The sequence below is a fragment of the Neolamprologus multifasciatus genome, chromosome 20 (genome assembly GCF_963576455.1).
Source record: "Neolamprologus multifasciatus chromosome 20, fNeoMul1.2, whole genome shotgun sequence".
Taxonomy (NCBI): Eukaryota; Metazoa; Chordata; class Actinopteri; order Cichliformes; family Cichlidae; genus Neolamprologus; species Neolamprologus multifasciatus.
The window spans coordinates 27,703,281-27,728,256 of NC_140458.1; the positions used below are offsets into that span (position 1 = coordinate 27,703,281).

A 24,976-nucleotide genomic window follows, 5' to 3' on the forward strand; every position below is an offset into this window, starting at 1 on the left:
CTTGACTAATAAACTTACCAGATTAAAGAATAAACTTTGTTACTATTGTAATAATTTAAAATATGTAACCACCATAGGTTACAACTTGTAGTCTAAGCATTTATTTAAACATGTCCTTCCCTCCATAGCAACTCTTGTTGCCACCTGGAACTTTTAAAAGGTGCTCAGAATACTTGGGGACTCTTTTGGTTTGAACACCTTCGGGGGGGGGGGAAAGGTTGGGAAAGACGCTATCGCATTTAATGTGTCACTCGTTAACTTGTAAACTCCAGCCTTGTTAGACATCATTACATTTAAATAATATAAATTGAAATAATTATTTTCTGTTGGGATAACCTTGCCATACTATGTTTTATCTCCCAGTGTACCCTGTAGGCAACAAACTAGAAACACAACAGAAATCAGTGCAGCTGGATTTAAGCAGCATTGGAGCCCTAAAAATGTCAGAAATCTTATCTTCAAAGGGTCTACAAGTCACCCATATAAGAGTAAATACAACTTTGTATGAATACTGAAGAGGAGCTTCATTAAATTCTACAGCAATGAAATAATATATATGAGGAGGCGGGTCTTCCGGATGTGACGGCAGTGTCGGAAACGCTGTCAGACAGGAGTGATGCACGTGCTGGAGTTAGCTGCAGAGAGAACATGAGCACTTGTCTGTTGGGGTTGAAGAGGCTCGAAAACGCAGCGAATGTCTCTCACGGTGCCGTTTTCTGGTCCTCTTCTTTTCATTAGCACACGCTCAGACTGCTAAGAGGGCGCACGGAGGAGCCTGACGACACACTGAAGGGTAACTGAACAAGGAGGAGAGCAGCTCGCGGCGCGAAAGAGGAAAGTTGTCGGTGTCTGAGCCGGTGCGGCTTGAGAGTGTTTTTGTGTTTCTGTATGCGCACCTCGGCAGCTTGTTAGGGTGATTTGTTTACAGTCGAAGGCTGATAAGAGGACTGGTGAAGGCTGTTTGGACAGCATGGCGGACTACCTGATCAGTGGGCAAACCGGTTACGTCCCCGATGACGGGCTGACGGGACAGCAGCTGTTCAACGGAGGAGACGGACTCACATACAAGTAAGGACCTTATCTCTATACCTGTATCCCTGGTAAGCAGGCCAAGTTAACGCCAATCATTTTGTATGGCTTTGTGTGTACCCCCTGTATTAGACGTGTTGCCAAAGTCGGACTGGGCTAGCTAAGTTTGTACGTAAGTGGTTCATGTTTCTCAAGACATTCTACTAATATTATGAAGCGAAAACCAGGGTGTTACTTAATTGTTGCATTTATTATCGTGTAATAGGTACATTATTACTAGGGCTTACTTTTAGTTCAACGGGGATAGCCCCTCCTCAAAAAAGAGAGGATCCTACATTTCCCAGAATGCAATCAGTTTCAAGAACAAGAATTTGTTTTTGTGTGCCTGTGTTTTGCGTTGTTGTTGGGTTTTGTTTGTTTTGTTTTCAAGCAAGTCTGGTGGCATTTAAATATGAACTCGCTGTTTAAATTTCGCGCCTTTTGAAAATCTGCCTTTTACGCAGGATTGAACGTTTCACGGTGAATCCACTGCCTCTGTGTAACTGTGCAGATGTATGTATTAGCAGGGAAATCCCAGCAAAATTGTTCAGTGAGGTTTTGAAAGTCTCTATAAATTTTAATTGTTTTTACTTCATAAATCGGGCATTGTGCGTCAAAGGATCACTGGTGCCCTTCTAAGCTAATAATACTGGACCAATCTTAGTTGAAGCCTATTGGAAAGGGGTGAACAGTCCTTCGGTGCACACACTTGCCCTAAATTTAGGCTCTGGCTCATGCAGTCCTGTGTTGTTATGCTGGATCCTGTGGACCCTGGCTATATTTAGAACGTCGACCCGGTAGTCCTCTGCACAACAAAAACAGTTTATTCTTTAATGAAATTGCTTTTCACTCAGCAGGGAAAACTAAGAATCTGATTCACTGATTATCAAATCATCCACAAGATGACTCTGAAACTTTTCAGCTTTTTCTGTTTTCCCCCCCAAAAATTCTGAATGTAATTATTTCTGACAACCAACCAGTAACCAAGCAATCCAAAATCCAATGATGAATTAAAATATTTTTTAAGCAATTAAAGATTTCAAAACTGTTCTATAATACAAACAAAAGCAAACAAACTGTGTTTTAGTGGGTTTTTTTTTTTCTTATTTCTTTCTAAATGGGTAAGAAAATAAAGCTGTATCAGCGAATCCTTTGACCCACTGGAACCCCAGGTTTAATCGATTTTAAATGCTGTTCATGCATAATAAAGTGCAGTGACTTAATGACACATTTTCTCAGGTCTCATGGATGGACATGCTTTCATACCCTTAGTCTGTTTCTGGGCCTCTTTGCCTCTACTCTGCTCCATGTATGCTCTGCAGTCTTGTGAACATGACACTCACTGACGATCCCCGTCCAAGAAATTCATGTTATGTCCAGTTTGCAGTTGCATAAGATGCGTTCTTTTCTCAAATGCCATAACTATTTCTGAGCTTAAAAATCACCTGCTCAATATTTAACCTGTCATGTTCACTATTTACAAAAAATACTTACAATTACAATTAGTGTATTATTCCTTTTAACTCTTGGAGTGAAGCCAGTTTAGTCAGACATCGGGGTTAAAGTGTTTGACATCTCAAAGGAAGCTTCAGAACTGTAGGCTGAAAAGATCTAAACTTTCTTTTACCTTAACTGTTTTTGTTTCTTCCCCAGTGACTTCCTGATTCTGCCAGGCTACATTGACTTCACTGCTGATCAAGTGGTGAGTTGAGTCGACAGACGAATAATTGCCAACATGCAAAATCTGGTTAAAGCCGATGTTGTAGTGTTATACTAATCCAAGCTGGATAATGTTCAGGGTGGGAGCATATGAGGTGAGAGTGAGGATTATGAGCTGTGTGCCTCCCATCTCTAATGTTATCTCACAGTGCTCCCATAAATTGCACAGTTTGTTTTCACTTTAAAGAGACCCCGTAACTTTTTCTAAATGCTGTCACTCTGACATTCAGGGGATACCAACTAACTACAAAACTGGCAAACCGAGGTGGGGGCACACCTATCTAATGTTTACTAACTTTAGCCTTCATGAGCTGCTGGTCATACCAGACCAAGTAAGGTTGTAGCAGAGAAACTCCTGTGTTTATTGCTCTTGAATGTTGTGCTCTGAGAAATGTCACCAAAGGCTGCACAGCATATACCCATACAGCACCGTGGCTCACAAGGTTAAAGGCGTCTGGGGGGGCAGGAAATCTGGTAGTGTGTTTGATTGAAATGACCATTTTTCTAAGGTCAATAGATTAATCTGAAGGTCTAGAGCTACATAAAATGACAGGCAACATTTTGATTCATTTTATTATGAACTTTTTATGTAGAGTACAATAACAGGTTATAACTGTTTTAATACAAAACAATTAGAATACATGTGCAGCATTCCTGAATACATTTTTCTTTTTTAAGCAAAAACTCGTGATCTAAAGCTTTTAATTTGCTCTTTATTATTAAACAGTTAAACTAATTTTACCAAACAATACAATGAATGTTACAGATGTACTATAGCCACATAAAAACACAATTATTCTCAAAATTAGGTGAAGTATATTAAAATGGGTTTCAACAGTGCAAAAACCAAAAGCATGCACTTTGCACTTGTTTTTACTGTACTACACACTCCAGTATGTTGAAAAAGAACAAAAGAGAAAAATGAATACATAGAAAACACAATTCTAGTCCCAAAGTAAATACTGGCTAGAGACTGAGCTGCCTTGGTGGAGGTTTGCGCTCTTGGAGTCTGTCTTGTTCATCTTAGACTTAGTTCATGCAACATCATAACCACATTTGTGTCAGAGCTGCAGTTTCCTTTTGTTATTGACATAGAAAGCAACAGTCTGACCAAATATATGTGTAACTTGGTTAATATGCATCCTTTTTACAATGCACATTTAAACAGTAGCTCTGAACTATTTTCTTTTCTTTTTTTCTTTTTTCAGCTAGTTTTGGTGTGTTCATGTTTGGACTGGACTGTTGTAACGAAGGAATTTCTTCTATGGTGATTTTAGGTGGCTGAGCATGTTGAGATATGCTGTATAAGCATTCCTTATGTTCTTTTAGTTTTAGGGTGACTGATGCATTGCTCTTGCATTTCACTGAGTAAGCATTTACTAGGACTGTTAGAGTTTGGAGGCCTAAGGTCAACATGACCCCACAAAACAGGTTTTTGGGCATAATTCAAGAGTTTTGCACAAATGTCTATTAAAATAGAAGTAAGTAATGGACAATGTATTTCAAAAAGGATAAAAGTCACTTGCATCTCTCATGTGGCTTTTAATTGAAACTGAGCATTTAGTCCATTTTGTCAAAAATAGTTTGTATCAGAAGATTAAAAAAAAATTTTCTGTCACCATGAGAACATGTTAAATTTACTCCACAGTCACTCGGATTAAAAACAGTATGTTGTGTCCTCCTGACATATACTATTGAAGCATAGCTGTAAGTAGAAGTACTTCTCTCGGCTGGAAAACAGTCAGATGGCGGTAAAACACCTCACACGACATGATTGTCCTGTAAGTTGAAAGAAATGTCAGTGCCATTCATAAATCTGTTTAGTTGCCTTTCTTCGCTTCAAATATTTAACTATCTAAACACACACACAGCATGACAAGACATGTTTTGTGCTGGTATGTTGTAACAAACTGATACATAGTGTCAAGTGTTTTAATGTCCAAAGAAATGTGATGTTGTAATGCCTCAGCCATTAAACTGAAACTGGTTAAATACTTCCACCTCTGCTTACCCCACTGTGTGAGGCTTGAAAGGTTAAACTGAGTGTTTCTGTGTATGTAGGACCTGACATCAGCGCTCACCAAACAAATCACCATGAAGACTCCCTTCGTCTCCTCTCCTATGGACACTGTCACTGAAGCCAACATGGCCATCGCTATGGCAGTGAGTATAACAACCAAAGGCATTTATTGTTCTGCTATCACATCTGGCCATCCTCAGGCACACACGCATGTGTTATCTCTTCTTGCAGCTAACAGGCGGTATAGGCTTCATTCACCACAACTGCACTCCAGAGTTCCAGGCTAATGAAGTTCGCAAAGTCAAGGTAGTGATTCTGTGTTCAGTCTGTCTCTCGTCTTTTTTATGCATGTTTATTTTCATCTTTCTTAACTCATGTGTCTTTTTTGTGTGTGCATGTGTAGAGCAGTGTATTTGTCTGCTTCCCAGCTTATATAGTATAGGCAGTGATTCCTTTATGTTCCCTTCACCGCTCCTTTTTTTTGCTCCCTCTTTATTTTTCCACATCCCCATCCTGTTTTTTCCCCTCCTCATTTCCTTCCTTCCCTTCCTTCTCCAGCGATATGAGCAGGGCTTCATCACAGATCCTGTGGTGATGAGCCCCAACGAGCGAGTAAGGGATGTCTTTCAGGCCAAGGCACGCCATGGGTTCTGTGGCATCCCTGTCACAGATAACGGCAAAATGGGCGGCAAGTTGGTGGGCATCATCTCATCCAGAGACATCGATTTTCTGAAGGTGGAGGACCACGACCTTCCACTGAGTGAGGTGGGCATGGAAAAAATTGGTTTGATCTTGAAATTTTACATCTCAAAATGCTCTAGAGACACTTTCTTAGAAACCTTTGTAATATTTTTCTCATAGGTGATGACAAAGCGAGAGGATCTGGTGGTTGCCCCTGCTGGGGTGACTCTGAAAGAAGCCAATGAAATCCTCCAGAGGAGTAAGAAAGGTGTGTAGGTTGTTTTGTGTAAGACCTGATAATATGATGATTAAGTCGAGCCAGTTGATCAGATTTTGTCCTTGATCATAATTTTGGCTTTCCACAATTGCGGGAACATGATTGACTGTTAATGTGAACATGTGCCCTGCTGGTTGAACACAAAGCATTCCCTAAATCACTTCCTGACAGTGTGCCAGCACATATCAGTCACTGCTGTTTCCTGCATGCCGCAGCTTGAAGTTTCCTGGATGTACTCTGAATGAGTGACACTACAAAGATAGATAAACAACAGATATCAAACAGTCAAAACAAATAGCAAAAGTCTGGCACAGCAAAAGGCAAAGACGTTGTTATTCCAAACAGATCTTCATCCATTGTTTGGAAATACTTTGGATTTAGTGCGATCTGCAAAGCAACAAACTAATTTCTTCAACCACCTGAAAACACTTCACTAACTGTTAGGGCTGGGCAATGTCATACTGTTCATGGTAATACCGGTGTAATGTTGGGCAATGATAAGAAAATGAAATATCGCGATAGAATATGGGTAAAACGCACATGCGCAGTGCCTTTGATTCCATACGCACGGCGGAGAAAGCATGGCGGTGACGGAGAATGAGAAGGGCGAAAGCGGATTGTTGAATGAAACAGATGAACCAGAATTGGTTTGTAAAAATGCTGCAACTTCAGTGGTGTGGAACTGGTTTAGCTTTCATCCGTCAGATACACAACAAAGCACTATTTTTGGTAGAGTATGCTAGCGGGCCGTCGTTATTACTGTGTTTTTTTTTTGTTTGTTTGTTTGTTTGTTTTTTTTAAATACGGCACACTTAAAATCAATTCTTTGATTTTTGATTTTTTTTATTTGATTTTTTTTTTTTTTGCACTAATAAAGTTGTGGAGTTGTAAAGTATTTTGTCTAGTGTCAATTATATCGTCAGTTATATCGTTATCGCAAATTTTCACATGTATATGGTGATAAATAATTTTGGTCCTATCGCCCTGCTCTACTAACTGTGGTAAAATGACGAAGGCAGAGGGGGAAAAAATGCAATGTCTAAGCTAACACTGGATGATTCACGTTATCCACTGTCAGTGCAGACATCCATAAAAGGTGAACCTGAGGAGTCCATCAGCACATCTATCCGGGTTACAAAGACATACTGAAATCACCAATACAACTGCATCGTCTAGTCAGTGTAGGGGACAAAAGATATGTTATCCCCTCATGCAATTATTTTCTCAATGTGGGATAGACCTGCACTGTAAACAAACTGTGGAAGGGGGAACAAATGGGATCTCACAGCCACTGTGTTCTGCTAGAGCTCCACCGATATATCAGCTGGCTGATAGATGAAATCGTAAAAACTAAAAAACAACTTTCCGCCATGTTAATGTTAATGTTGCACTGTTTGTCCACCAGAGGGCACTTTGTAACGTCCCTGTTGGGGGCACCTAAGAACAAGCTGATCTAAGCAGAATTTTGCAGTGTAAATGAGTAACCCATGACTTGTAGTGACAGTAAACCAAGACCATTGTTAAACTGCTTTGTCATTATTTTCTCAGTAAGGATAAACTATGATCATAACTACACATAATAATTGTTATGGGAATCAGTTTCATGTGTCTGAAAGGGGAAAAACAAAATCAGCCAAGGTTGGATTTTTAAACCGCCACATATAGAGTAGAAATATTGTTATTGCTCTTAAAAAATCTTGTATCTGTTGGGCTCTCTGCTAAATTTTATTCACATATGTCATGCTGGTACAGTGAATAGAATGAGACTATTTTGCTTTGTGGAGATGTCTTTAGGTGAGATGGATAAACATCTTATTGTTTTGCAAAGATTTTTAATAGAAATATAATGCAGTGTAAAAGTGACAGCAGTATTCTGTTTTTTGTGTAAAGTTTTTTTAAATAATTTATTTTTCTTCCAAGAGATGCCATGACTTTAGTTGATGAGGATCAGTTTTATTTTTCTGTAATGATTTGTACATTAGTTGGAATGTAGCACAACACTGTTGTGTTGATGTTAAAGCAGTGCTCTGTTTACATTACAGTGCAATAAAAGTTTTTGGCACATAAATCTGTGAATAATCGTGATCATAATTTTGGCTATTATCACGAAGCCCTATGATGGGGAAAAATGTACCAAGGAACAGGGTAAGCTGCTTCTAAGTGCACAGCATGAGCATGTTTTCATGCCTTTGGTTCCTCCTGCAGGTAAATTGCCCATAGTGAATGAAGAGGGGTCCCTGGTGTCCATCATCGCTCGCACAGACTTGAAGAAGAACAGAGACTTCCCCTTAGCTTCCAAAGATTCTCGGAAACAGCTGCTGTGTGGTGCAGCCATCGGCACACACGATGATGACAAGTACCGACTGGACCTGTTGGTGCAGAGCGGAGTGGATGCGGTTGTACTAGTAAGGACTTCTAATGTGCTTTTTAAAGGCGTGGAATGTTTCTAGTGCAAAGTTTGGGGGTAAATTAAGTCGTGTTAAAACTGGGGACGGGGCTTAAACTGGGACCAATTTTTGGTTTTGTCATGCAGGTAAGAGAGCTGCCTTGGTCCACTGACAAATATTTAACTAAAACCACTTAATGAAACAGTGTGCATAACCATGGAATCAGAAAAGAAAATGCAGTCGCTTGGATGAAGGACAGAGTAGACCTGCCAATTATTGTTTAGAATACACTGTTTTTTGTTGTTAAGGGGTTATCTTCAATCTGGGTGAGTCTTCATGTCTTTGAATGGGAAGATCATGTTATGTTTCATCTCTCTACCTCCAGGACTCATCTCAGGGCAACTCGATCTTCCAGATCAATATGATCAAATATATTAAAGAAAAGTACCCCAACCTGCAGGTCATCGGTGGCAATGGTAACTTCACTTTACACACACTAACATTTTCATATGTAAAATATTCAGAGAAGGTGTTTTCTTTAATCACTATAGAATGGATGCTGTTTTCTATGTATGCACTTGTCAGAATGGTCTATGATAAAGGCATATTGTGGAAAGGGGGAGCGACACATCCTACATTTGTTCACAGCCAGTGGGCTTGAGTGTTGAACACTCATGTCTTTGATCGATGCTCATTGATCTGTTGCTTATGGTGAAAATTGCTGTTTTTTTTCTCCTCTGTGTCTCACCTGGTCTGTGGCAGTCGTGACTGCAGCTCAGGCCAAGAATCTGATTGATGCAGGCGTGGATGCACTGAGAGTGGGGATGGGCAGCGGCTCCATCTGCATCACGCAGGAAGGTGAGTGACTGAAGGCGAAACTGTACAGACAACAGGCACATCACTTCCTGCTTCCTTTTATAAAACGGCTCTCAACCAGTCTGAAGCCTTTGATCTGTATGGTGTAGCAGCTTCTGCTACAAAATGGCAGCAGTAAAGTTCTTCTGCAGCAAAAAACAATACTTAAAGTCTGCTTTGCTTGATGAATCCTAAAGCATGGACCAGACCAAGAATGGACCAAACCTAAACTTTCACCCTGTGTAGTATATCGTATTGAAGGACAATTAATTCTGTATTTTTGTGTACTTTATAAGATTCCTGATGGAAACGTAAGCATCCAGTTGCTTAGTTTGTTGACATTTTGTTGCATTCATGGGTAACTGTTGTTACTATCTGATGTCTGATCATCTTTGTACATCATAGGCTGTGAAACATTTATGCTGCAGCCTCATTTTATTATAGAAAATAATGATCAATTATTATGGTTTCTGCATTGATTACTCAAATTGGGCATAAAGCTGCAGTGCTAGTGGACTTTAAGTCATCCTTAAAGTCCTCTTGAACTTGTCCTCTAAGTTAGACAATGTGGTACATGATTATGGTTTTAAACTAATGTTCATTGAGATGTTTTATTTACACTCGGACATCTATTTAGTACTTAAGTTATGGTTCTGCGGAGCTGCTATTACTGTGTAGCAGGAGTTTGGGTTAGGAAGTTGAAGTTGTTGGTGGATATACTGTGGTCACTTTTTGGGGGGAATGGGGCCTAGTGGGTGGGGGTGAGAGGTACTCCTCAGTTTTTGTTTTGCTTTTTGTATTTGTTTTATTTTTCATTTATTTCTTTAATCGTGATACTAAATCTAGCCTGCTTTTCATACACTCCTTTTTTATTTATGCAGATGATTTATTATTATGTTACAAATCCAACAACTCACCTATCTGCTATTATGGAATCACTTTAAAATTTTGTCTCTTTCTCCCATAAACCTTGATATGCAGGAGCTTAGACAAAACGGAGCTACCTTTCCGTCTAACTTTTTCTGGCTTTAAGTATTTAGGAGTGCATATGAAGCTCTGCAAGCTGCAAAGTTTAATCCCTTGTTGTGATAACCCTGTTGTAATTGCCTCTGTGGGAAAAAAATAATTTTTTTTAAAAATTTGGTATCAATTCCAGTGCCACCTTAATTTTGTCTCTGCCTCTGCTCTGACCCCAATCTTTAATAATCAGCCCCCGTCTTCCTTTCATATATGTGCAAGAAAAGGAGTCAATGTTTTCATTATAATTTATTTTTTTTGTGGGGGGGAGACAACAATTTTCTCAGTTTTTAGTGATATGTCTTTTGTACAATTTGCCCTCATATTTATTCAGATGTTTTCAAGTGTGTCTGTTCAAAGACACACTGCATCCTCTGCTTCCCCAGAGTTTCCATGTCAGCCCCCCAAGCATTTGTGGGAGGACTTATTTGAGTTGAAGTCTCACAGTAAGGCTCTTATCTCATGAATATATAATTTCATTACTGCACTGGGCAATTACTTAACCAAAAAGATCACTTCCAGTTGAGAAAAGGAACTGGGTCTTAAATTTGGGGAAGATTACTTGGAAAAAGTAATTGATAGTATTCATACCTCATCCTCATGTGCAAGACTCTTCCTTACTTAGTTTAAGACAGTAAATACAGGGTGGGTGTCACATCGCCCTCTTCCTATTGGAAAACAAAAGTTGTATCCAAGATGGCCGACTTCTCAAGGCCATCATGATCACCACCCACCTTGAGGAGGTTGCCCCTCACATATACTAATGTGCCACAAACAGGACTTTAATATCACCAACCATTGCCATTTTATTACGGTGTATCCATATAAATGGCTCACCCTGTAGATGGTCTTGATTTTGACAAATACAATCTAAAGTATATTCTGACAACCTCGACCTGTGCGGCAGATGTATTACCTCTGTGATTTAACTCGCCTGCCTTACACTTCAATCATACGGGACTTTTTGTTGGCACATCGTAGAATTTAGCGTTCCTCGAAAGCTCTTCACCCTCCAGCTACATCACTTTGGCTGAAAGATCCAATTCAGACTCAGAGGGTATGCTAGTGAGGTTTTATAGATGCAGCAGCCTTTTATCATTTATTTTAATTCCTTGAAAACATTTGCACCTGGCTAATTTTCAGTATCACATTTTTATTTTATTTTTATTAATTTTTAAAATATTAGGTTAGACTTTGAGATGGGGATTGGTTATAAGCTGTTTAGTTTGGTTTCCACAAAAGCTTCACGATGTCAATGGCTTGAACTGTATTGATTTATACCTTTTTTATATCGCTTGTTTTTGTTGGACCTGATATGTCAAACTAGATTAGATAAGAAAATTCTATAATTGGTATTTAAAAAAAACAAAACAAAAACGTACGAGCTGATCAACAAACTCCAATGTAAAGAAATGCAAACTTTGTGTAAAACAAACAGCGGTGCTACATTGAAAATCTACAGTAAAGCTACAGAAGTTAAAAAGCGTACGTGTGCAGACTGACTGAACCTGGTATGTTTATAAGGCAGCTTGCGGAAGGCTGACAGCAGCTGTCCTACTTTATATGGCAGCAATACCTGCAACAACAGGGGTGCGTCTAAAGGGGGGTATGGGGTGTACTAGAGCATATTTATTTCAAGACTAAAGTGACGTTATACTGCAGATTTAGATTAATATAAAATGTAAATTATGACTTAAATTGTGCCAATATTTATGAATACAAATGAAAGCTTTTCTTAATATATATAGGCCACTAAGAATATACAAGCCACTAAAACTCTCAGCCACTGACCTAGCATTGTTAGCTTGGACACTGAATTATAAGTAGTTGTTGTTATTATTGTTATTATTATTAACGTCACTCATCTGAAGGTCTGCTTTCTGCAGCAGAAAAAGTATCAAAGCACAGGGCCTCAGAAGATCTGAGAATTTTTATATGCTCGTGTTTCTTCATTGCACACAGCACATGCTCCTATAGAGGCTTAAAGGTTAAACATACATACATATTGCTATGTTTCTAATGATTTATTTTTGTAAATAAATAATTACAAAATATTTTGTTAATGAGACTGCTTATTTGATTAATTGGTTGAATGATTGATAGAATATGGAGAATATAAAATAATTGCTAGCTGCAGCTCTAATCCTGACTGTTTGCCTTTTGGAAATGAGGAAAGCTTTTTGTTTAAACTCAGTTTAAATGTTGAAACTGAATCAGTCTGTCACTTTTATGAGTTTTGTTTGTCTGGTGTAGTGAGGCTCTCTCTGCTCCTTGTTTCTGACTGCACTTGTCTCTATGTTGACTATGATTCTTGTGATATCATTAGGCATTTCTTGTTCATTTCCTTTGCTGAATTCTGTTTTGCTATCATCTTCATCTTACCATCTTCTTACCTTCTGCCTTCCTTTCTGTCTGCTTCCTGTTCTCTCCCCTACTTCTCATCCTGGTGCGTGTGTGTGTGTGCGTGCGTGCGTGCGTGAGTCAGCTCCCCTCAGTGTACCACCAGCTATAAAGCTCCACAGCCCCAAAACCCCAACCGCTGTTACAGGATACTCCAGTAAGTTCCCCTGCTGGTGTGCACTAGGCTCGGTTTGGCTTCATCATCACAGTGTGTCTTCCCCCCCACAGCCTGCTGCATTAATTGGGGTTCAGCTTTGCATCTGTAGGTGTAGTAGCGTTTTAGAAGTTGGCCTTTGGGGTTTTGGGGTTTTTGCTTGTTCGTGTGTCCACACTAATTTGTCGATCATGCTGAGTAGGGATGGGTACCGGTATCGGTTCTGACATAAACGGTAGTAACCAGACCGAAAAGCAGCGCACATTTCGGTGCTTTATTTCGGTGCTTTTTTTCCCCCCTGAGATGTCATACACTTGGATTCTAGCCAATCATTTTATCTTTGCAAGCGTAGTAGGCGGGCCCAGGTACGTACGTTCTTTTAGAGCAGAGCTACAGCTTAAAAATGCCCAAGGCGAAGCGGTCAAATTCTGGCTGTACTTCACAGCAAAAGATGCAAACTCAGCAGCCTGCAACAAGTGCTTTAAGGTGATACTGTGCAAAGGAGGTAACACCTCGAATCTGATGAAACACCTGGTGACGTATAGCATTTTGTTAAAAGCCAAGAAATGCGCTGTTTTTGATAGCTTGTTGCGAGACCTCACACCGTGCACATCTACTGCGCGTGGGTTGCCTGTTATCTGACCCGGAGTTAGCAACATCCCCAAAAACCCGAAGGGTCCTGGCCCGTAGCCCTGCCAGTGTAGCAGAAATGATGATGGCAGCAGCAGCTGTTATTCTCTGCGTGAGTAGCTTAATGTTGTCCGTGTGTAAGCTAACCACATTATTGAATTAATGCATGTAAGGTGAACTAGCAAACACCGTCGTAGTTACATGCGGCTGTCTTCTTGTTTGATGGCAGATACTCCCTTCACCCTGGCCAAAAAGGTTAAAATGACCAAAGAAAAAGTGGAAAACAGCTGAACACGAGAGGTTTTTGGACAAAGTTTGTGTTTTTTCCATTGTTTAAGCACTGCTTCCAGCCAAGAATGATACCATAAATCCCCTATAGCTGCAGAAAAGGCTAACATTGTTATCTTTTTTACAAAAAAAACAGCTGAACACGAGAGGTTTTTGAACCAATTTTGTGTTCTCCATTCTTTAAGCACCGGTTCTAGCACCGTTTAAGCACCGGCACAGTTTCAAAAGTACCGGTTTGGTACTGGTATCGGATAAAACCTAAACGATACCCATCCCTAATGCTGAGTGAATGTTGCTCTTCTTCCACCCACTTTCCTGACCTTTTGATTTCTGTTTGAAGCCATCAGATTGAGACACAAATGTAAAGATACTATTGGTGAGATAGTGGCTGGGTTCAAAGGCCACTGCTTATTGTGTTAGGCGTCTCATCCATGTCTAACACACATTCCTAACATTGGAACAAAATCAAAAGCAGAGGATTACTAGATGGTGTGACTAGCTACCACAGGGTGTCTCTGTTCAGCACTTGTGGTCATGTTTGTGGGCTGGTTGGGACAGACTTTGCTTAAGGACATAAATGATAAGAATTAATCACCTTTGTCTACAATGTGGGGAAAGATGTTAAAGAAGTCGCTGCCACTGTTTTTGGCTGAAAATTAATCTGCACTCACCTGCTTTGTGGGCTCATTTCTGCTTTGACCCTGCTTTTCATGAGTCAAAACAGAGTAGAATAGTAAAGATTTGTAGCTTGAACCTATTGAGCTTCACTGTTTTAGAGTACAGCCATTGCATATGATAACAGTTCCCTCTGAAACGTTTTTGGTTTTTTTACTAAATAGAAGCAGAGTAGAAAATAAATGGGGATCCAGTATTTCCCCACATAATCAGATTAAAGAACTGCCACCTTATTGAGCACTAGATTTTAACTCGTCTTGGTCTTAAGCTGGGGACACAAGTCCTTCCGCTCCGCAGCCTTGGTGAGCTTGGCAGTTTTTCTAGTTGTTCACCTGCTGGAGGCTGTGGTTTTGGTGGTTCTCCAGCTTGCAGCAGAAGCACTCTCTTCGCCAGCTGCAGTCCAAGATAGAGTCCGAGATGCTCTGTAGAGGGATGCAGCTGATTGATATCGAGGGCTGCAACAACGGCAACCCGGAAAGATTGAACAGCCAAAACCTGGTTGGCAGTAAATATACCTTGCTGGCCCACCCAACTAAAGCCTGTGTGGGGAAACACTGGACTCATTAGTGCTGGTAAGTACCTTGCAGTCCTGAGTTGGAAGGAAATGACGAGTTCAGCGGTTTAATAAAAGGAATTGGGATGTTGGGATATTTGTGTTTTGGCACTTTACTTCTGTTGCTTAATATTAGAGTAGTTGATCTTTTGAAAAATGGCTTTGAAATCCACTGAAGAGTCCTCTGCAGCTACAGGCAGCGTGTATTATGAGAGTTTAATTCTTAGAGCAGTGTGGTATTTCTCTGCTGATGTGACAAATTTAACTTCCTCATTTTCACATTTAACAAACATAACAGACATGTTCCCAGTTTGTCTGCTCATTCACTTTGTTTCTGTTTTCTAAACGTTGAACAGTTTGTCCTATTATTAGTCAGTGGAGATTTCTTTCCTCTTGCCTACTCAAACTGTCAGACATATGAAAGAACAATGGCTAAATGATGGAAAAGCTGAATCTTCCAAACTGAGGCCAGTTCTTTAGCTAAATCTGTCATACCGTGGTGTTATCGGCTGATTTTTAAGCAACTTAAACCACTTAAGCTTAAAGCTAGTTCTCCATACAACAAGTGAAGAGCAGGTGTAAAGTAAAAATGTTGGCCATCATCACACAGCCTCTGTCACTGAAGACAACATTCTGCGTTTTTAAATAACCGACTAAAGCAATCCCCTGCATTGTTTACAGATTGAATTCAATTCAATTTCTGTTTTTACTTGAATGACAAAATTACTTTTCATAAGGTTTTATCAGCCTGAGCTTGCTGCTAAAGGACACTTTAGCAAGATGGCACATACTGCTAGGTTTACTCACAATACATTTAATGTGGATAGCTGAGTTGTGCTTGGTTTGGTGGTTTCAAGCTGCATAAGATTTTTAAAAGGCTCATATTAGCTGAAACCTCAGGATCAAGCTTAGTCAAGACAAGTTGGTGCATCTGGCTCCAGTTGTGTATTTACAGTAGGTGGAGGTTCTTTACAGGGCACCTTCAGTTGTACCTGTTTAATCCACCTTCATCTGTTTTTTCCTCCTCTCTCCTCGTCAGTGCTGGCATGTGGCAGACCCCAAGCCACAGCTGTCTATAAGGTTTCAGAGTATGCCAGGCGTTTTGGCGTTCCGGTCATCGCTGACGGCGGCATCCAAACCGTTGGCCACACCGCAAAGGCCCTAGCACTTGGAGCATCCACAGGTATGGATTTGATCATCAGGTGAACATGCATTGAAGCCATGTCGAACGAGAAAGAAAAACTTGATTTTTATCTTCTCATTTTATTACTGAAGAACTGAAGACTGATTAAAGAATTTTAAGATGCAACATGCAACAACTAGAGATGGCACGATACCACTTTTTAATGTCCGATACCGATTCCGATATCATAAATTTGGATATCTGCCGATACCGATATGAATCTGATATAGTGTATTTTGTAATCAATAAAACATACTCAAGTTTTAAAAAAACAAGAGACTGAAGCTATTCTGTTATACCTGTATGCAAAAAATACACTCCACCCAAAACATTTTATAGTTCAGCAACACTGATCAATCTAATAAATTTAAACCTATTTTAAAGAGTACTTACCTACCCAACTAATAGGGTTGCCAACTCCCAGCAAAAATATTAAGTGGAAAACAAATGCACAGAAATCACTTATTTTTCTACAATAATTATATAGATTCAACATCTTTCTTCAACAGAATTGCAGACTGCACAGATGGTACCTTCCCAAAGGAAAAAGTAGTATAGCTTACTAGGGTGTATATTAGACTTATTAGTTACTATATACAATAATGGATTTCTATACATTTAATCAGATGACCACTTTTGTTGTAAGATTCAGATAATTATTTATTCAAAGTTTTTAAATGACATAACAAAGAAAAATATTTCTTTGTGCCCCTGGCCCCTGACAAAACTTTGCTAGACCCGCCCCTGCACAGTTACCAGCCGTCAGCTACGTAGGAAAGGATCCTGGTGTTATTTGTCTCTCAGAAACAGTTCATAACTTCCCTTCCACTCATTCATGTCAACTGAAAGGTAAACCTGTTTCTCCATCACCTGCTCAGCTCTGATGATTTAGTAAGAACATCTCCTAGTTCCATCTTCATGTTTCCCTCTCACCACATATCCAAACCGATATCATGACCAGCAGCTTTTACAGCCGTGGCTCCACCAAAACCTCAGCTGATACTAGAAAGTAATATTAAATACATTCTAACAGCAGCTTATCACGCTTAAACGTGCTGCTGTTGTTTATCCGCTGGTCTCCTCTTTCTAGCACAAAGTGGGCGATAAACAAACAAGAAAGAGTGGACTTGTGGCAGAAAAGCTGATCATTGATCATTTTCATGCTTGAAGTAATAACAGGAGAGGGAGGGGAAGTGAATGAGAGAAGTAGTGTTGATTTTTTAATTCTAGCTGAAGTACGGGACAAATCGCTTCCTTTTCACTTCAGTATGGAACTCCGATGGCCAGTCCAACTGTGGCTCAATATATCAGTTGTAAAGCTTAACGTGGAAATACTATGCAAACATTTAGGGATGAACTTACACACTTGCTTTACTTCTCTGGGATAGTTTTCGCCGAGATGAAATGCCGCGGTTAGGAAGCATGTAGCGAGGCTCCAAATGCTCCAACAGACCGCCGACAGGTCTCGCAGACAACAGCCGCTCTGTCACGTGACACATACTGCTCCGATGCACCGAGCTGGGTTACGCCAAGTACCGCGTTTTGTGAGGTCTTTTTCTTTTTTTTATATATGATAGAGTTAAATGTTTCAGTAACTTTCTTTTTCTGTGTGTCCAGTGATGATGGGTTCTCTGCTGGCTGCTACTAGTGAAGCTCCTGGTGAATATTTCTTCTCTGATGGCATCAGGCTGAAGAAATACCGTGGCATGGGCTCCCTGGATGCCATGGACAAAAACCTGGGCTCCCAGACCAGATACTTCAGGTATCAGTAATATAACAAGGGGCTGTCCACCTTACACAGCCAGTCTGCCTGTCACGTTGTTGGGCCTTTCTTTGCCAGTTTTCCCCAGCAGACAACACTTCCTCATTTCATTTTCAGTGGTTTGCAGAACACAGCTGTTGTACTGCTATGTGGTGGTAAAGAATGATGAGCCTGCTAGAAAAGTATGGCGCTGGCATTTTACTTAAAAAAAAAAAAAAAAAAAAAAAAAAACTTCATCTAATAGACAACCTCTAACAAGCTTACAAAGATGTTCACTGAACAAACTGGTCTAAACAGGCTGTTGAAGTTGATATGCTGTCAGTGAGCAGGTTGCCTAACAAGGGATTCTCTCCACACTACTCACTCCTTTCTCCCTCCTCTCCCCTCCCAGTGAGAACGATAAGATTAAAGTCGCTCAGGGTGTTTCCGGAGCTGTGCAGGACAAAGGCTCCATCCACAAGTTTGTTCCTTACCTGCTCGCTGGCATTCAGCACTCCTGCCAGGACATCGGAGCCAAAAGCCTAACCCAACTCAGGTAAAAACACAAACACGGATCTGTCAGCGTTAACGCTGCACTCTGAGAGCACTCAAACAGCCACACGAGAAGAAAAATGAATGTTTAAATACTCAGAAGCAAGCCAATAAAACAAGTGATTAAATGTCCAGTGATATTTGAAGCACAAATCATGATCGATCAATCAATTATAATGGCTGTCTGGGCTTTCCCTGCAGTATGAATTCACTGTGTCTAAATACACTGCTGTAAATAAACACTTTAATTTGTACATCATACAGAAAGGTTTTTGAACTTTTTTTTTTTGGTTGCTTTTATCAGACAGGGCAGCTGGGAGTAGACAGGGCAGCTGGGAGAGAGTGTGGGGGAAGATTGGGGACCAAACTGGTGCCCAACAAAAATCTTTGTAGCTTTTTTTTTTTTTTTTTTTTTTTTGGACGACAAATACATTCAGTTATAGGGGGAAAAAAAGGAATTCATTATGAAGTTTGAATCTGATGTACTTGACACATTTTGTAAATCACATTAGTGTGATGTGGCTAACCAAGTACAGTCAGGTGTATTACAAGTTCTATAGCTTGACCATTCATTTGTATTTCACAGAAATTTGATGTCCAGCTTTATTCTTATTTCCTTAAGTTTTATATTGTACTTAATTTCTTACCATTTCTGCTGTCATCTAACGGCTGTTTTCTTTTTTTCCTTCTCCAGAGCCATGATGTACTCTGGAGACCTGAAATTTGAAAAGAGAACCACATCAGCTCAGAAAGAAGGCGGAGTCCACAGCTTGCACAGGTACACACACACACAGACATGGGTTTTCCTCAGTACAAATCCACTCTGTTTTGCTTAGTTTCATATTTCATGGTCTTCAAATTTCCTAGTTTCATGTCTTACCACAACCACACAAGCCTTCAGCTAAACTTCCTCTTTAGCGCCTGTAATGAGGCTACTGCTGTGTCTGTCTTAACAGGAAACCTCAGGGAGTATCGTGGATAAGTCGTGTGATCTTTTCTTCTCATACTCTCTTTCTTCCACAGTTACGAGAAACGTCTCTTTTAAGGAGAAGCTTGTCTTCTGATGAAGAATCCTTCCAACAGACATTATGCAAAAACACTACTTGCCAGATCATCTGATAGCTGTATTTGACGCACACACACAACTACACTTCTCATTAGACTAGTCTGTAAAGATCAACCTCTCTCAAACTCCACTCTTCCAGTGATCCATTAGTCTTCCTCCCGGTGTCATCTATGCATCGTCTGTTTTAAATGTGAAGGACAGAATTAAAGCATTTCAATAAGTGCACGGGTGATTGTGTCATGAAAATATCCAGTGCTTTTCATGTTGTTTCAAAGTATTTGAACCCTGCTGTGTCCATTTCAAGATGAAAAATGTCCAGTAATAAAGCATGTGTTTTTCATAAGTGGCTGTGGTCTGTTTTTGTTTAATTGAACAACTTTGCTAAAATTTTAAAGAATCCCTATCTAGTAACTTGTGCCCTGCATGTTCTCATGTTACCTGAGGGAAGAGAAAAGAAAAGGATGTGCTGCAGCTTGTAGATGAGAAACTGTCTGTTCTAAACCGACCATTTAGTTTCTGTTCATCTAATGTAGGGAAGCAGTGAAGCCGACCCATTCATTTCAACTTCGTTAGTAGCGAGAGCTGACGGCCATCTGTGTGCCAGTTTCTACACACTTTATATCATCATCCACTCAATTTACTCCATTTAAGTCAGACCGTAAAAACAGGCTTGTTTTAGATTAATTTCTAATTTTATGTTTGATAAAAGAGGTCATAGGGGTCTATACAAAATATTCTTTTTCAATCTGATTTGAAGAATTGTTTAAAATTTGTACATTTATATACTTAGCTGACCTGAGTAAGTTGCACTGAAGAACTGGAACTAAACATCCAACTTCAAAACTTAATGTATCAAACAGTTAAAAGCCTTTCAAAGTAAGGCTCCCTCTCGGCGGTGTCATCGGGAGGCATGGAGTGAACTTTCACAGTTACGCTGATGACACTCAGCTGTACATCTCCGTGTCTCCTGATGACACCAGACCAATGGATGCCCTTTTTAACTGTATTTTAGATATAATATCTTGGATGGCAGAAAACTTTTTACAGCTTAACCAGGACAAAACTGAAGTTTTAATCATCGGTCCTGAGGCTCAGAGAGAGAAACTCTTGTCTAAATTACAGGCATTTTCACTATGTCCTTCGCTACAAGTGAAAAACCTGGGTGTTATTTTTGACTCTGAGCTTAGTTTTATCCCACATATTAAACATGTAACCAAAATTGGATTTTATCATCTAAAAAATATAGCCAGAGTCCACCCTATTCTCTCTTGGGCCAACACGGAGATGTTGATGCATGCTTTTATTACCAGTCGCATTGATTACTGTAATGCCCTGCTCTCTGGTCTCCCCAAAAAGAATATTTCAACTTTACAACTTTTACAAAACTCTGCAGCTCGTGTGCTGACGAAGACCAGAGGGCGGGCCCACATTACACCAGTTTTAGAATCGCTGCATTGGCTCCCCGTGTGTTTCAGGATCGATTTTAAAGTTCTTTTATTGGTTTTTAAATGTCTTAATGGTCTTGGGCCTTCTTATCTCTCAGATCTGCTTTTACCATATGAACCCTCGCGGACCGGTACTGGCCTTTTGATTGTCCGGACACATACTCACGGAGAGGCAGCTTTTCAGTGGTATGGTCCTCGTCTGTGGAACAGCCTGCCGGAGGAGCTCAGGGCCGCAGAGAACGTACGTTTTTAAGAACAGGCTCAAGACCCACCTTTTTAATTTAGCTTTTACTTAACGTTTATTTATTTTATGCTTATTTATTCTATCCTGTTATTCTATTATTAATTTAGGTTTTACCTAATATTTATTGATTTTATTCTTATTCATTTTTTAATCTTCTTACTCTATTTATATTTATATTGTATCCCGTTCTTATTTATTTTATCTTTTTACCCTGTATATATCCTATTGTGTCATATCTCCAGTGTTTCCTCGGAAGGCGCTCTCTGCACCAGGGCTGTGATCGACCGTGGCTGCTGGGGCTCTGGGGGTCCTCTCAGCCTGGCTGGGGGGGCTTCTTTGCCTCCCTCCTGCTGTGTGCCCAGCCTGGAGGCTGCGGTCTGTGACCGGCTCCCGGTGCAGACGGCTCCCTGTGATAGTGTTTCCTCACTTGGCTCATGCGTACCCAGCCCAATTTTACTCTTTAAGTGTGCGTGTGTGTGTGTGTGTGTGGGGGGATGTGTGTGTATTCACATCGTTTATGTTAATGAGAGTGTGGGGAGTGAGTTGGAGGGCGGGGTGGGGTGGGCTGCTTTTAACCATGTAAAGCACTTTGTGCTACATTTTTTTTGTATGAAAAGTGCTTTATAAATAAAGATTGATTAATATTCTCTGTCCCGATGCAAACTGCAAAGAATTCAATCTTTACATGCTGTAAAGTTAAGGAGAACACACACACGAAAGCATCATGACATTTATTTTGGTTTCCAGTAGTCCTGTGTGATTCTGCAAATTCTGGTATCAATCTGATACCTATCAAATACAGGGCCAGTATTGCCGATACAAACACAGGTACTGATACTTTAACCTGTAAACGCAGCTTATTTAGGGGAGAGCAGTGTGTCATAATTTTTAAGAAATCCTCAATTTGCAAATTCTGAACACATTTTAATGACCACTAAATCCTTTTAATAAAACAGATTAACACAATTCAGTAAACTTAGTATCACATCGATACTCTTTTCCATCTGTGCGGGTATAGTATTAACATTTGGCTGGATCTGCCCACCTAGAGTTTCCAGAGAAGCTCAGTTTGTTGCCACTCAGTCCAATCTTGCTTCGAGGACAGTGGTTTCCACCATCACATAGAAAACCACCACCCTTTCTCCGCCTACCTCCACATCTTCCTATCTGCTGGAGGTCTCCAGAGAGCATCAGGTATTCCTCTGAATCTCCCGGACTTTCCAGGCTGAAACGCAGACCGTCTGATGGGAGTTGTCCGGTCACACTCTGTTGGTCACACCTGCCCTCGGTTCATCCATCATGTCGCACGCAGACGTTTCTAATTAACACACAGGAAAGAGTCCGTTTACATGCCTCAATTAGCACAATGGATAGATGAAGGTTTTACATGTGAAACCAAACCCTGATCTGTGAAATAAAGCCACCATTTGTACTTCTCCTACTACTTCTGGTAAGGGTGCAGTGGTCATGGCAGAGGCTGTTTTTTTCTTTAAGGTTTTTATTTGTTCCAAAAAAAAATTGTAAAAATAGGTGATACAACTCCCACAATGTCTCCTTTAATGCTGAGTGACCGTTGTCGGGTACAAAGGCTCACTCTGGTTATAAGAAACCTTCAGATGAAAACACGTTTGAAAGGGTTAAGCTTATTTGTATGTTCATGTTACATCCTTCTCAGCAGCATTCTACCGACATTGTGAGACATACCCAAACCATACACAGATAAAACAATGGTTACGATTTTACAATGCAATATTAAACTTTAAAGAAATCCAAATTAACTGATTTCAGCCCATTTTAATGGTTACAATTAACACCACCTTTGCTGTCACTACTATTATGAGTATTAAGTCATTACTACAGCTACTCATAGCTGTAGAAAACATTAGAAAACTAATAATACATTTATGTAGTCTTTGGAATAAACAAATGGGTATATAGTTCACATGATTAATGGTTAAATATTGGTTAAACTATATATCATTTAAGTAAGGTAAGGAAATGAGTCACTTAAAGAACTGTATCTCTCATATATTGTGTTTCAGATTCTAATTATGACATTTTTTTTTAAAGTGACTGATTCATTTCCTTACCCTACTTTCAGTGTGAAAATGATATATAATACACTCTGCATTCTCTTGCAGTGGAAACAATTGAGTATAATTTCAATCAGATGATGTTTTATTGTATAAATAAAAAAATAAAAAAAAACGGAGTCCAATAATTATTTTACTGATGATTTTTGGTTATTATCTGTGCATGGTGTTAAAACCTGATCTACAATAACAGTTCATGAGATTAAATTAAAAGTGCACCTTTACTTATTTACGACACTCTTATGCCCTATTTGTTAACCCAAACAGGACTGAGTAGGTTTAAGTTGTGGAGATTTAACCATCCACCAAAACAAAGTGAAGGAGAATAACGTTTTTTGTGTAGGCTCACAGCATAAAAAAAAACAACTAGAATATCTTCTGGTCCTGGATAATCCAGATTTTTCCAGTTTTATTTTTTTAAGCACCATAGAAGTGTTTTCACTGAAAATAAAGTTAATTTGTTTGAAAGATATGAATCTGACTTTTTAAAAATGACATCAGCACCTCAAATTAAAACCTACATGCACTTAAACTTGTATTTTTTAATCTGAATAATCTGATCCTTTATAAAATATAAAAATATGTTAATTTACAGTCACTACAGGAGAATGAAAATGAATGTCATAAAGTCATAAAAACTGATCGTATGTCACTTATATGTACTACAGACAATAAAACAATGTATAAAACATATGGCTGTTTCATGATAAATGAAAGCATTTGAATCAGTTAAAGTTTAAATACACTGAGGTTGTGCTTACTGTACAACAATTTTAAACAGAAAAGGCACATAAAAGTGAACTTTTTCACCAATTGTGGGTGTTTTTTGTTTGTCTAGAATGCATTTTAAATAAAGAAAACCAGCTGCCGTCTCTGTGCGGAGGGCGAGAGGCGAGTTGGGGCAGTGGGAGTGGATAAAGGAAGGAAAGGAGGAGTTTTGCCCTCAGGAGAAGTGAAAGTGAAATGAATCTGTGGAGTATTTAAAGAGGAAGTTTGGAGTCCCAGAGCTGTTGGCAGACGGGACTGCAGAGGACGACGCAGCGCTCAGACGCGCAGGTGAGCCGCTCGACATTTAGGTAAAAGCTTTTTAAATTTCAGCAACACTGAATCTAATGATGAGCCGTGTGTCTGACAGCTCCTTGTGTACACTCACTTTGCTTTCATTCTCTTGCTTGGCTTCTGAATGGCTCCACCTCTCTATCTCTCTCCTTATTCAGTTTAACTTTAACTCTTTCCTCACATTCCTACCACACACAGTTTTTTTTTTTAAATTGATTGTAATGGATGGGTTTGTTTAATTCTCCCACACACTGTAGAAGAGCTACAAAGTCGTCAGGTTTAAATCAGGGGTTTAAGCCGACAAGACAAACTGAAAGTATCTTTGAGCTGCTGCTGTTCTGTCTCCTTTGCGAGGCATCTTTCTTTCAGTGACTTTGTCTTTTGTTTTCCTGGATTAGCTGTTAATTACAGAGCAGAGCGAGGCTGTGAGGCGTATTTCAGGCTTCACAGGAAGAGTCCCACGATGGAAATCTCTTCCTTAAAGTTTTCTCGTCGGCTCTCTTCTTCCTTTTTATCGTTTCTATCAGCTCTTCCTTGTCAGATTGACCTCCCGCGCCCCCTCTGTTGTTTGCTTTCTTTTTCTTTCTGACAACTGGTAACACAAAACTGGTTTTTCAAGCTAGAATACCTATATAGTCCTATTTATGACTGTAGTTACAGTAAGTGATGGGTCTATTTTCAATATCTAATGGATTTAAAGCTGACAAGCTGAACCTCAAGTTGTTTTTTTTAACATATATGCTTTATTTGGGCCAAAACAAAAACTACTTTTTCCCTCTTCTGACTCCTGCCTCTCAGGAAAGCTGTACAGTTGTTCTGCTACCTTTCCCCCTCAAGCAGACCAAACCTTTAAGTGGAGTATTTCTTTA

General features: G+C 39.7%; 1 protein-coding gene across 2 annotated transcripts; it reads left to right on the forward strand.

The window, feature by feature from the left end:
* The first annotated feature begins 569 nt into the window (after nt 1–569).
* On the forward strand, nt 570–19,609 carry impdh2 (IMP (inosine 5'-monophosphate) dehydrogenase 2). 2 transcript variants are annotated; one of them, XM_085145622.1, is made up of 15 exons: nt 570–1,068; nt 2,722–2,770; nt 4,849–4,950; nt 5,039–5,113; nt 5,366–5,572; nt 5,669–5,756; nt 7,971–8,170; nt 8,538–8,628; nt 8,915–9,010; nt 12,510–12,581; nt 15,764–15,907; nt 17,525–17,669; nt 18,061–18,204; nt 18,895–18,978; nt 19,224–19,609. In XM_085145622.1, the coding sequence occupies exons 1-15, from the start codon at nt 971–973 to the stop codon at nt 19,243–19,245; spliced, it is 1,617 nt and encodes a 538-aa protein (XP_085001748.1). In that variant the 5' UTR covers nt 570–970; the 3' UTR covers nt 19,246–19,609. The 2 variants fall into 2 exon arrangements, with proteins under 2 accessions (XP_085001748.1, XP_085001749.1); XM_085145623.1 differs by lacking the exon at nt 12,510–12,581 and having other exon boundaries at nt 572–1,068.
* Nucleotides 19,610–24,976: the final 5,367 nt, after the last annotated feature.